Source organism: Limulus polyphemus, unplaced genomic scaffold (genome assembly GCF_000517525.1).
Source record: "Limulus polyphemus unplaced genomic scaffold, Limulus_polyphemus-2.1.2 Scaffold844, whole genome shotgun sequence".
NCBI classification, from domain to species: domain Eukaryota; kingdom Metazoa; phylum Arthropoda; class Merostomata; order Xiphosura; family Limulidae; genus Limulus; species Limulus polyphemus.
In genome coordinates this window covers 262,488-277,737 of record NW_013666454.1, presented here as the reverse complement: position 1 = coordinate 277,737, position 15,250 = coordinate 262,488, and the positions used below count along the sequence as shown (strand labels likewise).

The window sequence follows — 15,250 nt, the reverse complement described above, 5'->3', positions numbered from 1 at the left end:
TATAAGATATTTTTTTGAGGAACGGATGAAAAAAAGAAAACGTAGCCTTTGCAAGGTCTTCCCTTGAGGAACGGATGAAAAAAAGAAAACGTAGCCTTTGCAAGGTCTTCCCTTGAGGAACGGATGAAAAAAAAGAAAACGTAGCCTTTGCAAGATCTTCCCTTGAGGAACAGATGAAAAAAAGAAAACGTAACCTTTACAAGATCTTCCTTTGAGGAACGGATGAAAAATGCTCTTTTCTACAATAACCTCTGACTATATTTATTGATGCTGTTGGTCGAATGGAAATAATCACTTTTAAACCTAACTGATGAACAGGTATTTATTTCCTGATCCTTACATTGTGCCCTCAAAGTTTAGATTAGAGGATGTATTTAAATATATATATCAAGAGGGGGGAGAGTAATATTACCGTTTAGTTTCAAAACTGTTATAATACTTGCTAAAATTATACATAACATACCGAGTTTCATGTGTGACCATTACCATAGCAACCTCACTGTGCTTGAAATAAAGAACGAAGTCAACAGGAGTCATATCCTGGTTGTTTCTTAGAATACCACAATCAAGTGTTAGCAAGAGTTTCGCTGACTCAGGTTTATTATTCATTGCTGCCAAATGGAGTGCTGTATTCTAGATCAAAATTTGAAAATGTGAAAGAAACGTTAAACTGACTTCACATATTTAAAAAATAATAAAAACCTTTAAATATTTACACGCCAGCATATTTTTCCCTAGGTTTAGTTCACACGCCTGAAACTCAGATCAATGTCTCTAGGCTACTTTATAAAAGTGAAACTTAACAACATAAACAGGAGTACAACAATTTTTACACTACGGCAATAAAAATTTACACTTACTTTTATTTTATGTCTATTTAAACACTACACTATCATTTCAGGATTTTTAAAAATGCCACTAGTTTAGTCTTAAATGGCTAATGGATAGGTATTAAGTTTATACAGCAAGAAGCCACAGTTTTTACATTTCACCAAAATATTTTTTGCAGAAACAATTATGAAATTATATTTTACATCTATTGATTTGTAACGCTTAGAGAGATGCCAAGCGACTTCTAAAATAAACGTTAAAAAATAAACTTATACTTAAATGCGCAAAACCAATGTAAATCCATTAATGTCTACAACTCATACGTAAAACATATAGGGCTAAAGATATATATATATAAACATTTGTCACTTGGAAATATACAATATGGAGTTGAGGAGAAACAAGACAGTTGTACGTTTCACAAATACATCATTTATTACGTAAAGGCATCATCAGATTACTGGTCGTAATTATTGTTTATTTGTAATTAAGCACAAAGCTACACAATGGGCTATCTGTGCTCTGCCCACCACGGGTATCGAAACCCGGATTCTAGCGTCGTAAGTCCGCAGACATACCGCTGTGCCACTGGGGGCTACTGGTCGTAATAAATAATGTATTTTGCGAAACATATAATTGTCTTGCTTTTCCTCAATTCTGTAATTATGGAGTTTCACCAAGTACCGACGGTTTCAAGCATCAATTATATATATATATATATAATACGGTTTCAAGCATCAACTATATATATATATATAATACGGTTTACCAAAAATCAAAATGTAAAACTAAACGTTAGTTGGTAATAAAAAAACATGTTTCACTAAAAAACATAAATCATGTATCAACAGAAATCTTGAAAAAAGTTGACAGAAAAAACATACAATTTCTGTATGAGTACCCCATCAGCTTTTATGTTGAGAAAAAATGTAAAACCAAATGTCACTAAGGGGTAAACAAAACATTTGTCGCTAAGAAACATAAAACACTTGTCCATAAAAATCTCTAAAAGAGTTCTATAAAAAAAACATTTACAGTTTTTGTTGCTAGGTGCTCACCCCATCTCGGTCCATTTGGTCCAGAAGGTGAGAGTGAAATGACAGCAGCTGTTCTATTGTCTGGGTATATCCATTCATAGCAGCATAATGCATCGGAGTTCTGCCTTTGTGATCTCTGGAGAGTAGAACAGATTGTAACTAACCTACACAGAGTGTTCATGCGGGTTTCACGTTTACTCACTCTTATCAAAGGATCATCATGTTTTAAAATGTCGTGCAAACCCAATCACACAGGTTAGAGTGCTCTATTATATCAGCTTGAAGAACGTTCTATAGTTTTCATTCAATCAAATATCACTTTGTTTTCAATTTAAAGAAAAAACACTCAAACACTCAAATTTTCATAACATCGTCAGTGTCATTATTATTATTAGAACTATGCTAAAAACTAAATAAACTTTTTTTGTTTATCCAGTTACTTTTCATTGTTTATCCTCTGTTTATTATCCATTACTCTCATTGTCTAATGAGAGTAACTGGATAAAAAACTGGATGTTTAGCCTCTGTTTATTTCTCTGTAATTTGTCTTTAGGATAATAATTCATATTGAAGGACAAACAATGTGGAGTTCACTACACACACCAAGGTTAATAATATTTGGTAGAGACCAACAATCAGATTCAGCTTGGGCCCTCAGATCAAGGAACTAACAGTTCAATAGAAAATGCTTTTTAGGGAATAGGGCTAGAAAGATAATGCAAGCTATATGTCTATAAGATTATCCTGACCAAGTAAGAACCTCTACAGTTTATGATCTGATATTTTTGCTTATAGTGAACTATTCCCAATACTTCATATGCCACAGATGCCTTGTACTGTTAATTCATTTAGCAAGGTCACGTGTAGAGAATTTTGATATGCAAGTCAAAACTAATACAAGACTTGAAAGGGAATTTTGGCTCTGACAATATCTCATAAATGACTATTTAAATTAAATCATAAAAACGAAGCTTTTTCTACCGTGTTATCTTTCTCTAATTCGCAAGCCTTTAACCACAATTACTTTTGTTACAATGATACCACAAATATCGGGCATAAAAATATTGCGTAACAAACGTCATATCTTATTTGTTTTAAAAGTTCGAATATTTTTAATTGATTGACTGTCAATTAGGCCACATATTAAAAAACCTGAAGACGATTGTAAAATTTGTGAGCGTTAGTTTGTGAAATAAATAACACAGGAAAAACTGATATTTCGTGTTAGTATACTTATCTTCCGTGTATTGAGTCTAAAGAATTAATATTTTCATATTGAATATTCATTATTATATTTAATAATTTACGAATCAATCACATCGTGGATACAAATGTCCTGGAACTGATCTAAGACCCAGTCTATTCACCTGTGGAGTAAAGCTCCTTTCACAAGCAACAAATACACGACTCTTGTATGACCATTTTCAGACGCAATGTGCAACGGTGTCTTTCCTTCTCCGTCCATCTCATTAATAATCAAAGTCCCTCGATTACTTTCCAACAGGTGGCGCACTGTATTGTAACGCCCATACCTATTAAAGACCAGATGAAAAATTTAAAAATTAATCGATTTTGAGCAAATTAGCGTCACTGATTCAAAAATACTGGTACAGTGATTTAATAAAAAGAGATAAAATAGCCTGCTTTTCTCAAACGGAAGACTCGGGATTTGAAAGTAATTCTTTGAATTGCTGAAATAAAATTAATGCGTGACTTTTTAAAGCGTTTTTTTTTAAGTATTTATATTTATATTGAAAATATAATACTTACAACATAGAATGAAAACGAGAAGTGTTCGCTTGGTCTTTTAAGGTTACATATAGCATTAATATAGCTTTGCCATTAATAAATCCACTAATCTATATAATATTTAAAAATGTGTAAAACCTGGTAATGGTATTCTACTTGTAATTACAAGATGAACTAAAGTACCTAAAGATATCTTGTAATCTATTCAAGTTAGCACATTTTGAACATATATAACGTTAGCTGCCTCATTCTTAAAACTTGTGTGTAACATTTGATTTGCAAAACTAAAACTCCTTGATCCTCTAACAGTCTGTGTGTTATATTTATGTACTGTTCAAATATCTATGTCATTAATCTGATACGGAATAACATTAGAAATAATTAGGATACAGCTCTGAGACAGCTAACATTTCATCCTTCACTTGTTTACCTTGCAGCAAAGTGTAAGGGCGACTGGTTATCGTTATTCTTCAGATTGACGACTGCTCCTAGCCGCAAAAGACTTCGGATTGTCTTCAGATGTCCTGTCCTCGAAGCATAGTGCATCGGGGTACAGCCGTGAACGTCTCTTTCGTTCATCAAACTGGCGATGCTCGAACCTTGGTGCTGGGGAAGATATTGGTTAAAGCTTATTATTTTTATTCAATGTCGGGTCTAGAGTTAAACTTTCGATATACATAGTATAAGGTTTGGGGAAAATACATTACTTCTAAGAGAGTTCTGGCATTAATAGTTAGAGTTCGTTTTGTCAAACGTATCTAAATGGATGTAATTTAGCGTTTTACGTGTAATACTTTGGGTCAAATAACACAAGTAATATAAACACGCGTTTAATCGACATTGATATGAAATACCTTATTATAGAAATGATGCTAAGAATGTAAACAGAAAGTAAACATGAGATTGAATCAATATTGAAATGAAAAAAATATATCAACCTGAGAGAGATGGATGAATTATACTTTTAAAACTAAACGTTATTTAGCTGTACTAAATTCTCTGCAGGAGGAATTTTTAAGAGCTTCTTTTTCAGAATGGCGTGTCATTTAACCTTACAGTCTTTAACAATCTCACTCTATAAATGTGTTTCCTCATATAAGGTTTGACACTTTAATATAACCATAGGGTCATCCTCGGTGGCATAGCACGTAGAATGATTGGTAATTCACCATAAAATAAAATTATGGCGCTAAATATGTCGTTAATGGCTCCACAGTTTGCATCTACTGTATTCATGTATTCAAATCATTCTTATAAATACAACTTCTCCTACGTGTATATTAGTTTTATCAAAATGTGGACTCCGTGTGATGAAAATTGTGTATGTGGTTACTATATATCTATTCCATGAAGGAACTGTATCATTTAAATCATTTAAAATTCAAAAGCAATAATAACACCTATGCAAGTCATACTGCAATTAGATGGAAAAACGTTGCTTAACAACACAATTTATAATGATAAAGTAGAAATCTTAACAACTTCATAAAAAAAAAGAATTTATGTAATTTACAAATTTCGTATGAAGTAGAAAAAAACAAGTATCTGATGTCATAACGCTTTATTAAACTATTGTATAACCAAGCGTTTACAATTGTTACCCATATTAATTAATTCTTAATTGATATATTTTGACCAATTTACTAATGTCATCAACAGTTTCAATTAGTTTTTACCTTCTCTATCGAAAACAATTTCGCTCTTACCTTCATACAATAAATACCACATAGCAGTTGTCTAACCTACTAGAACTATGGAATCAAAATATAAATGTGTTGAGGGGTATTATAACTTACATCTCTCTGCTCTGTATGAAAAAAGTGTAAAAAAGTAAAGCCTTTGTGAGGTATCCCATCTCTGTAGCGCCATCTGATGCATATTGAGGAAATTACTGTTATTTGATACATGTAATACTTTTGTGTAATATTCGTGTGGTACATCGGATAAGTTATGATTTTGTTCATTAAATGTTATCTACCATTAGTTTATCTAAACAACCTTCATTTATAGTTCCCTCTGTCTCTAGCTGGCTCAACGTGGTAAACTTTATGTCTTTTAATACTTAAAATCCGGTTTCGTACTCACAGTGGGTACAGCTAAAACAGCCAGCCCTTTGTTTGATTGTTCCCTTAGCGGCCCATGTAGTTTGTAGTTTAGTACGTTCACTTTATGTGTTAAAAAACTATGAGCAAGATCTCAAGCTATTTCACTAAAACAGAGGATAGATATAAAAAAACATTTTTTTTCTCGTAACTGAACCTTATTTTTAAATGTTTCAACTTTCGATTAAGCAACTAAAGCAGGGATTTATATATTTCATAATTTGTGAAATAAATAATTTACGTTTCGAAGAAACACAAAATATGAGGCCAACGTTAATGTGGGGGGGGGAGGTCTTTTATTAATTCAGATCTTATTCTCCAGACAGCTTTCAGATTACGAGAACTCCAAAGGACACAAGAACAAGCGGACTTAATAATTCAGAAATATTCCAAAAAAATACTAATTACGTAGCAAAGCTAAATAGTAATTTACACAACGGTCTTTCTTTAAATAACAAAATGGATTATTCATAGTAGCTGTTCTTTCCATAAAGTACCGATGAAATAAAAAATAATAATCTGATCTGATCAGAGGGTGCTAGAAACAGAAAATTTAGATAAAAGATTTATTGAAATTATTCAAAACTGGTTACAAGTGTAACACCAGAATCTAAGCAATCAAATAACATTCTTTCTTGGCATATTCCGCAAACTACACAATAGGCTATCTATGCTCTGCCTACTTGGTATCGAAACCCAATTTTTAGCATCATAAGCCCTTAGGCTTACGGCTAAGCAGTGGGTGGGAGATTAGTCTTTATCTAGTTTTGAACACCAAATCTGAAATGAACTCCTTTACTTGCATACAAGTTAATTGGAAAATGCAATTATATATATACGTTTTCTTTCGGCTTTTGATTTTTTAGCTTATTTCGATGACGTAATAAAATATATTTTTATGTATTTCATTTTCATTGGAAGTTAGTTATTATTACTGACCATAGGTTGCTGCAACGTATATTTGGCATTTATAATGATTCTCTGGAAGTTTTTAGTATTCTCCGACTCATTTTGAAATTTAAATCTAATTCTTTGAGACGAAGTTTTTGTCTTTCTCCGACTCATTTTGAAATTTAAATCTAATTCTTTGAGACGAAGTTTTTGACTTTCTCCGACTCATTTTGAAATTTAAATCTAATTCTTTGAGACGAAGTTTTTGACTTTCTCCGACTCATTTTGAGATTTAAATCTAATTCTTTGAGACGAAGTTTTTAGCTTTCTCCGACTCATTTTGAGATTTAAATCTAATTCTTTGAGACGAAGTTTTTAGCTTTCTCTGACTCATTTTTTACGTCCTATGTCTTCTTTTCTTAACAATTTGTTTCTTACTTGTAAATACTCGAACCAGCTAACATTGACTAAAAACATGAGTTAAAAAAACAACAACGAATGGTTACAAACTACTGAATTCAATATGCCAGTTGAAAGGTTTTTTGTCAAGTAATGATAAGTAACATACCTGGTTGAGATAATTCCAGAAGTCCTCCAGAGACCCGCCAGCAAGGACAATGTGATGTAAAAGATTACGATTCATGTTATCCTGGGTTCCCATTTCTGCTCCTGATTGAAGCAAAACTTTCATAACTTTCCAAGCGCTCCTGGCGGCTGCTAATAGCAACACTGTTCTTCCTTCTTTGTCCACAGCATTGATATTAGCTCCCTGTAAATCGAATTATTCTTTTAAAAAACACACACAAATAGCGCTAGGTAATAAAATACATAATGTTATATCACTTCTTGTTTGTCATTGCAAACTTAACATTTTCTCCTTCTATAGCTCGTCTCACTCATATCCCCTCCAAAGAACGTTAATCGTTTCGATATGGACTTTGAAGACAAAAAGTAAGTGCGTGTGTGATAGTATAGATATCAGAGTTGTTCTTTAAAACTTTTTACATATAAGGAACACATCAGTATTGTAATCAGTGCTTAATTTATATTTCAGTGTAAACGTACACAATGGACTATTTGTGTTCTGTCCACCGTAAGGAATTGAACCCCGAATTTTAGCCTGTAAATTTACCACTGACCCACTAAGAGACACTTTAGTTATTTACCCTGCTTAAAAACCAGATTTTATGCATTCGGGAATTTGATCGGATATCTGTCTTGATGCAAACCTATTCAAGATGTATTAAACAAAAGTAAGGAATATCCCGGAACTGTCTTACGACAAGCACTGGCCTATGACACTTTATTATTTCAAGAAAATAAAGAAAGCTCTGCAGATTCCCTAAGATAACATTTACTCATCCGCAGCCCAAAACGATACTCGCGAAGCAGATGTCCAACAGTCTCAAGTAATGCTAGGATTAATTTCATCTTAAGTTATGTTTAGAAACATAAATTTAAGATAAATGAATTTAAAAAGTTTGTTCAATCTTAATGTTTACTAGTAAATAGTAATACGAACCGGATACTGTTTACTAGTAAACATTAAAGAAATAGGACTAGTAAACAGTAAGGAAATGGTACTAGTAAACAGTAAGACGAACCGGATAATGCTTACTAGTAAACATTAAGGAAATAGGACGTAACCTTCAACTGTGAGGAATATATTTGTTTGGTTTGAAAAAATATAAGCATGGATCATGTCTATGTGTAAAACTGGTTTCTATTTTTTTTCTCAGTTTATTTAGTTAGTTACAAGATACTAAAGGGCACGATCCAACCAAAATTGTAGTCTTGAAAATGGTCGAACTTGTGTAAAAGTTAAAATACAGCAAATTTACGACGCTCTACTAGTAACTTTCAAAATTAGAAACCATTCAAAAGTATTAAGCTCCAAATTACGATTTATTCTTATATCTTTCACTACCGATGAACTCCACATGTTGCATGATATTGAATAATTTGATGTTTCTTACCTGTTATAACACTCAGGGGAATGAAGTAACCAAAAATAACTCTAAAATACAAAATAGGAAATGAAAGATATATTGATGAAAATTTTGTCTAAATGTTTATATGTTTCATATATTACGAGCAGTCCTGGAACCAACGAGGTCATAGACCTAAAAGCAGTTTGGTGCATATGTAGAAAAATGGGTTTAAAATGTTGATGGGTTAGAAATTGACATCCATCGATAATTCTAAGATTAATTTATTTAAACTAATTATTATATTGTAATACGTAAATATACATTTATAAAGGTAAAGTCTGCATTAAAATGACTTTCAAACGAACATTTATTTCTCCATTAATAATCACTAAGGGAAGTGTTCCAAAAAGTAAGTAAACCTAGTGAGTGCAGTAGCGAACGCTGGAGTAAGCGCTCGCAACGCGAGCACCTAGAAACAATTACTAGCGAATTTTACGATTTATACCAATGCTGCCACTAGCGGTATGAAGCAATGAATTCAAATCTGAGGCAGTTACCTACTTCTTTTTAGATGTGGATAAATATTTATTTTCAAAACTTGCTCTCCACCCTTTCATCCGGTCACTCTCGTTCCCAGAGTTCATTTCGCATAGCTCAAATCAGAACGAGAGTATAATCTGATGTCACCGCTGCTTGTGGCTCTTTCTCACGGCTAAAGGTAACAAGCACACTTTCCAATCCTATGTAATCTATATGATAATATGTTCAATAATAGCAATATCAAGATCAGTATATAACTTCCCTTTATAAGTTGCTTCGCTTTAAAATGGTTACACTGTAAGTGTCTTGGATTGATATAACTGGGGAAAAAAATTCGTGAAATCCACCACAAAACGCTTGAGTGGGAATGCAACCAAAATTTTGCTAAAGCTAAAACAGTAGGTATCATGTAATAAACACGGCAAAATAAAGCAATTTGGTATTACTCGCATTAGATCATTTCATTCGTGTGCTGTAAAAATGAGCTTTCATTCAGTATGCCTCTTAATTAGCCTAAGAATCATCATTGAATTACATTGAACAAAATATGATGTGATGGTATATAACTCCCAACAGTATACGTTCTTGAAGTCTATAACAGTGATGAGTTTTGACTAGTAAATCTTACCTTAAGTGACTTACTAAGCCTTTATTAAATACGTATTTAAAGCAAATGAGAAATCTGACACCTTATAATCACACATAATTCATACATATATAGTTGAAATAGACATTAAGATTTCATCCTGTTATGCACTTTTTCCCTTTAATTTATGCTTTTTTAAATCATGAAAAAGTCACAAAGGCTCGTGTTGAAATACAAGAAAGCATGATGTAAATTGTGGTAAAAATCTCTAGAACTAATACATACCTCATTCACAAGATACTCAACTAAAGCATCGTGGTCAAACATTGCAGCACAGTGCAGTGGCGTCATCTGTTGGGCATCACTGGTATTCAAACAGACGCTTTTTTCCTCTGGCTGAGCATTAAACATCAACTTTACAATTTCTATGGCACCCTGGGCACAAGCTAGGTGCACTGGAGTTGACAGATCGTGTTGTTGGGTGCTGATAAGGGCGCCACTTTCAAGACAGAGGTTTACCGCCTGTAACTCAAACAGAAAAGTAGGCTTAAAGCTGTAATAATTACAGTTACATTTAGCACACTTTCGAGCAATTATTAAAGTCAGTGAATCAATATTATATACAAAACATGTCCTTTAAATCGAAAAAAACAGGAATATTATCGAATAGATTTAAAGAATATATTAACACTTATTTTTGCAATCTTATTAACATTAGAAAGTTTGAAAAATTATACACAACTAGTAGAAATGCGGGCGACTGTTTGTGCTAATAATAACTAGTCGTAATATTAAACTGTAACGTTTTTATATATTAAAAGTGGTACAGTTTCTTGAAAAAAATAATAGTTTTTTAAGATCTCCAGTTTCAAAGTACAATATTTATAAATTACATCAATAAAGATATAATCAAACTCTCACGTACAGTTCTAGTGAAAGTCGTGTTTTTGTTGTGAAGAGAGTATTTTTATTTATAATTGTGTTCTATTATAAATAAATGTTTGTTGCACATACCACAGTTGTTTTTATAATTGTCTGAATCTTGAATATCTAAAGTGTGAAATTATTTATGGATGTTTGTTTGTGGTGCCATTCAATAAATGGCGAAGAAGTTTAGGTTACATACATAGATACTGACATACATGCTACGTTCATTACAGTAAGATAATTTTAAGAAATAATCAAATAAATTAAAAGCCAACAAATTAATAGATACTAATAACATATACATATATATATATAATAGCAGCAAGTTACTGTCCATCGGTTGTCTGTGACAAATAGACTTTATTTTCACCAGTAATACACTTGGGATATTTGTTTCTCCATTTTTCAATATATTAAAATCATGTATTTCAGTTACTTAAATGGATATTTGTTAACGGTTTTATGTTCTATCAAGTGATAAAACTTGATTCGAGCTCACAGGTCTTAAAACCTACAAAAAGTTGAGTTTACCAGAACATCAAGTAGTTCGTTTGAGTTATAACACATTGCCGGATTATATTGGTCGGTTCATTCCTGTAAGATTTAAAACTTGTTTAGAACGTTAAAGTTATACTAATCTAATGACGAAACGTTAAAATCGTATTACAGACATAAACTGACTTAACGTTAGCACGTAAAAGCACGATAAATCATGCAAATGATTGTGTATTTAAAGATGATCAGAAAGTAATATTTTAAGATGCCAAAAATAATGTGATATCTTTATTGAAGAACGCTAATGAGCTCGTTGAATTTGGTTGCATTACTTAGAGAGACCAAATTGCTTTTAAAGTGCTCACAAATCGTGACTTTGGGTACTTCATGTTAAGTGGCCAATGTAATATATTAACTTATTAAACAAGGGACTCTCCACGCAAACTAAAGGAACATTTACGACTAAGAAACATTATATTGCACGAATGTTTAACTAGATCTACAAGTCTTCCTATCTAGAAGACTTTGCTTACGTCATCAGTTCAGAGTTTCTTAATATTGTTTTCTCGTTGCAGATCTTAATGAAGATAAGTAATTTTGTATAGTTCATCCTCTTGAGCAGATTTTTTTTCCTCCCTGAAACTTAGTTTCTTGATTAACCCTAAATGTATTGAGATTTTATCGTTATGCTTTCTAACTTCAAACTAAAACCGCGAAGCAACAAATGTACACCATTAGACGTCCACTTTCCAACAACAGCAGAAAAATATCACGTTTTAACGCTATATTACTAACATGTAAGAACTTTAGCTGGAAGACACTTCGTTTTAACATTTCATCTAACTTTGAACTTGCATCGTTAGTTTTCAGCTTATACAACTCTAGATATTAGATGTACTTGCACAGGGTCCCCGAAAGTGTTCTGTTTCAAGAGCAAATAAAACAAAAATTAAAAACAATAAATATTTTTATTTCTTACTTTTTTGCTGTGTTGTAGCCTACAGAGTGCATAATTTTTTCGTGATTCGTGGCATGCGCACGTTTTACCGACGTCAGGACGGTCCAAATTGCAACGTTAAGCGTCCCTTATGTGACGCCATCTTGGAGTCTACTGACTGACTGACAGACAACACACTATTGTATAGTAGTGCGAGTGTGATTAAAACAGTTAATTCCTCCAGGCAGACTTCGGCCCCCTTCCGGAGAAATGAACTTAAATACGAAGTCATCTATATTTGTCACCAGAACCCTATTTTTAAAAATTTAGCAAAGTCTACAATCAGACACATGTTTTCGAACTTAGTAATGCTTCAAGTTCTGTCATTCAACAATGATATTGAAACTTAGATTAAAGAATATCGCCTAACGTGAACCTCCAAGAATAAATCATGTAATGTAACCTGGGAGCCACGGAGTTTTATGATCAAACTCAGACCTTTCTCCTTAGGACAGAAGTCATCATCATAACATAATATTATACTCTAACTGTCAACCGAACTTAAATTGTCCACCATCAAACCACAATGTTTAAGCATAGCCTAGAGGATATCAACATCTTACATCAGATCTGATGATCTAATTTTAACATGAAGATCATTATTGAGATATTACCAACTTTGTTGTACTTAATCTAAGACTGATGATCAATAACGTCTACCGACGAACCTTGAGTTTTGATCTTAGCCTGAAGATCAACTACGTCTATCATTGGCCGTTGATATTCAATCTTAACCTGAGTATCATTAATGTCTACCATCGGTCCTTGGCATATAATATTAAAAAGACCAACAACGTCTACCATCGGACCTCGATATTCCTCCTTAATCCGATCATTACTGTCTATCATAGGAACACTGATTTTTAATTTTGATCTAAAGATCTTTAAGATGTAGTATGAGACATAGGCTTTTTTTGAACTCAATTTAAGATCATTAAGGTTTAGTTTTCCATGATAAAATCTATGAGGATTTTACGACACTGGTTAAAAGTGTATACATAAATTTGTACGAACGAATCTCTACTAACTCAAGATCACCCAGTCACATTTTAAGTTCAAATGTTACTTGCACAATTATATAAATCTTACGTTATACTTAATCCTTCGCTTCAATCAACTTTGTAGATTGTACAACTGTATATTTTTGATATGTAACTTTATTTTTCATAGAGCTGAGTAAAAACCTTGCCTCACTAATGCCGTTATCAAACAAAAACCTTGGCTCACTAATGCCGTTACCAAGTAAAAACCTTGGCTCACTAATGCCGTTACCAAGTAAAAACATGGCCTCATTAATGCCGTTACCAAGTAAAAACCTTGCCTTACTAATGCCGTTACCAAGTAAAAAACCTTGCCTCACTAATGCCGTTACCAAGTAAAAACCTTGCCTCACTAATGCCGTTAGCCAAGTAAAAACCTTGCCTCACTAATGCCGTTACCAAGTAAAAACCTTGCCTCATTAATGCCGTTACCAAGTAAAAATCTTGCTTCACTAATGCCGTTACCAAGTAATAACCTTTCCTTACTAATGCCGTTACCAAGTAAAAACCTTGCCTTACTAATGCCGTTACCAAGTAAAAACCATGCCTCACTAATGCCGTTACCAAGTAAAAACCATGCCTCATTAATGCCTCAATATGCACATTGATGTATAGAATGATGTATAAAATTGCTTTCGGTTATTTGCTATTAAGCACAAAGTTACACAATAGACTATCTGTACTGTGCCCACAGCGGGTATTAGAATTCGATGTTTAGGGAGAATTGCGTAATATTTAAGTACTGATCAAAATATTTACATTTATCAGTCCTTGTGAAACTGAAAAAAAAAATCAGTGAGTTTTCTCAAAGAACTATGAGACATTTAAATATTTTGTTTTTAAGTATTGTTTTATAACATTTAGTTGACGATCATTGGAAATTAGCTATAACTGATTTCGTTAAGTGAAATGCATTGACTCTCTTGAACTTTTGTTTTGCTGGACTTCAAAGCCACTAGTGTCTTACCTCTTAGCTTTCTTAATGTCATCTCTATCTCTACATCCAGAGTCGTTTGACTTATTGATACCTCGCCCACCATCTATCTTACCTCAATGTTTAACCCATCTTATTGTTTTACCTCCCTTGATGTCCCTCATATATCTTACTGACTCACCTATCATGACGTCCCAATTATCTAGATTGATAATAATTACACTTCACTTTGTTAATCTAGTTCACATCATCACAGTTGTTGTTGGTGCAGATGATATAGATACATCATAAACCACTACTGTGTCTGTCGTATCCCAGTTGGTCTGATGAGCCTAGTGTTGGACTGGATATGGCAGATATAGTGTGGTTGATACATTATTAAATACTGTTTTCTTACTTGCTGCTGAGCCAATGTTGATGTCTCACCTATCGTAATGAAAGGTATGAGTGGACGAGTGAACTGCTGAATGGGGAGGAAAATTACCTCACCTATCTTACTGAAAAGTATATCTTGATAACACTGGGGTGGACTGCTGAATGAGGAGGAACATTGCCTCACCTATCTAACAAAAATCATACCTTGATGTCTTCAGAGTAGACTGTTGAATGGAGAGAAACATTACCTCACTTATCTAACAAAAATCATACCTTGATGTCTTCAGAGTGTACTGTTGAATGGAGAGAAACATTACCTCATCTATCTTACAAAAATCATACCTTGATGTCTCCAGAGTGGACTGCTGAATGGAGAGGAACATTACCATCAGTGTCATATAGCTTCAGCATTTCTTGACGTGAAACACCAATTGATTCACCTGTGCATATAAAAATTAACATCTGGACAGTTTCGTTTGTAAAATAAGGTCTACATTAATTGGAAAATCTAATCATGATCTATATATGTAGGTATTTATATTTGTAGAGTCCAAAGATTTACTTTCGAATACTAGTACATTCTATTAAAAACTGTCGTCTATGCTCGAGTCTATTATAAACTTTGATTGAGCCAAACTATTGAAATGAACATTATATCTACGAAAAAAATGGGTTGTTACAGTTTAAATGACAAAAGGTTGTGAAGCATGAGAAAGCAATAGTCCGAAAAAATGTTGTAAAAATCAGGTAAACAGCATTTTTTTTTCTTTTATAAATTCTTCCTAATGTGTCCATTTTGTATTGTAAACCAGCTT

The 15,250-nt window shown here is 33.0% G+C and overlaps 1 protein-coding gene across 1 annotated transcript in view; it reads right to left on the bottom strand.

Moving 5' to 3' along the window:
• The window catches only part of LOC106460827 (transient receptor potential cation channel subfamily A member 1-like), a 65,025-nt gene that overhangs the window by 26,080 nt on the left and 23,695 nt on the right, over positions 1 to 15,250 (bottom strand). Inside the window, exons 6-12 of the mRNA XM_022387628.1 lie at positions 14,778 to 14,875; positions 9,953 to 10,189; positions 7,179 to 7,379; positions 4,048 to 4,223; positions 3,236 to 3,400; positions 1,890 to 2,004; positions 464 to 633 (exon numbers count right to left, since the gene is read on the bottom strand). Coding sequence (XP_022243336.1) covers positions 464 to 633; positions 1,890 to 2,004; positions 3,236 to 3,400; positions 4,048 to 4,223; positions 7,179 to 7,379; positions 9,953 to 10,189; positions 14,778 to 14,875 — 1,162 coding nt within the window. The remainder of the gene's footprint in view (positions 1 to 463; positions 634 to 1,889; positions 2,005 to 3,235; positions 3,401 to 4,047; positions 4,224 to 7,178; positions 7,380 to 9,952; positions 10,190 to 14,777; positions 14,876 to 15,250) is intronic.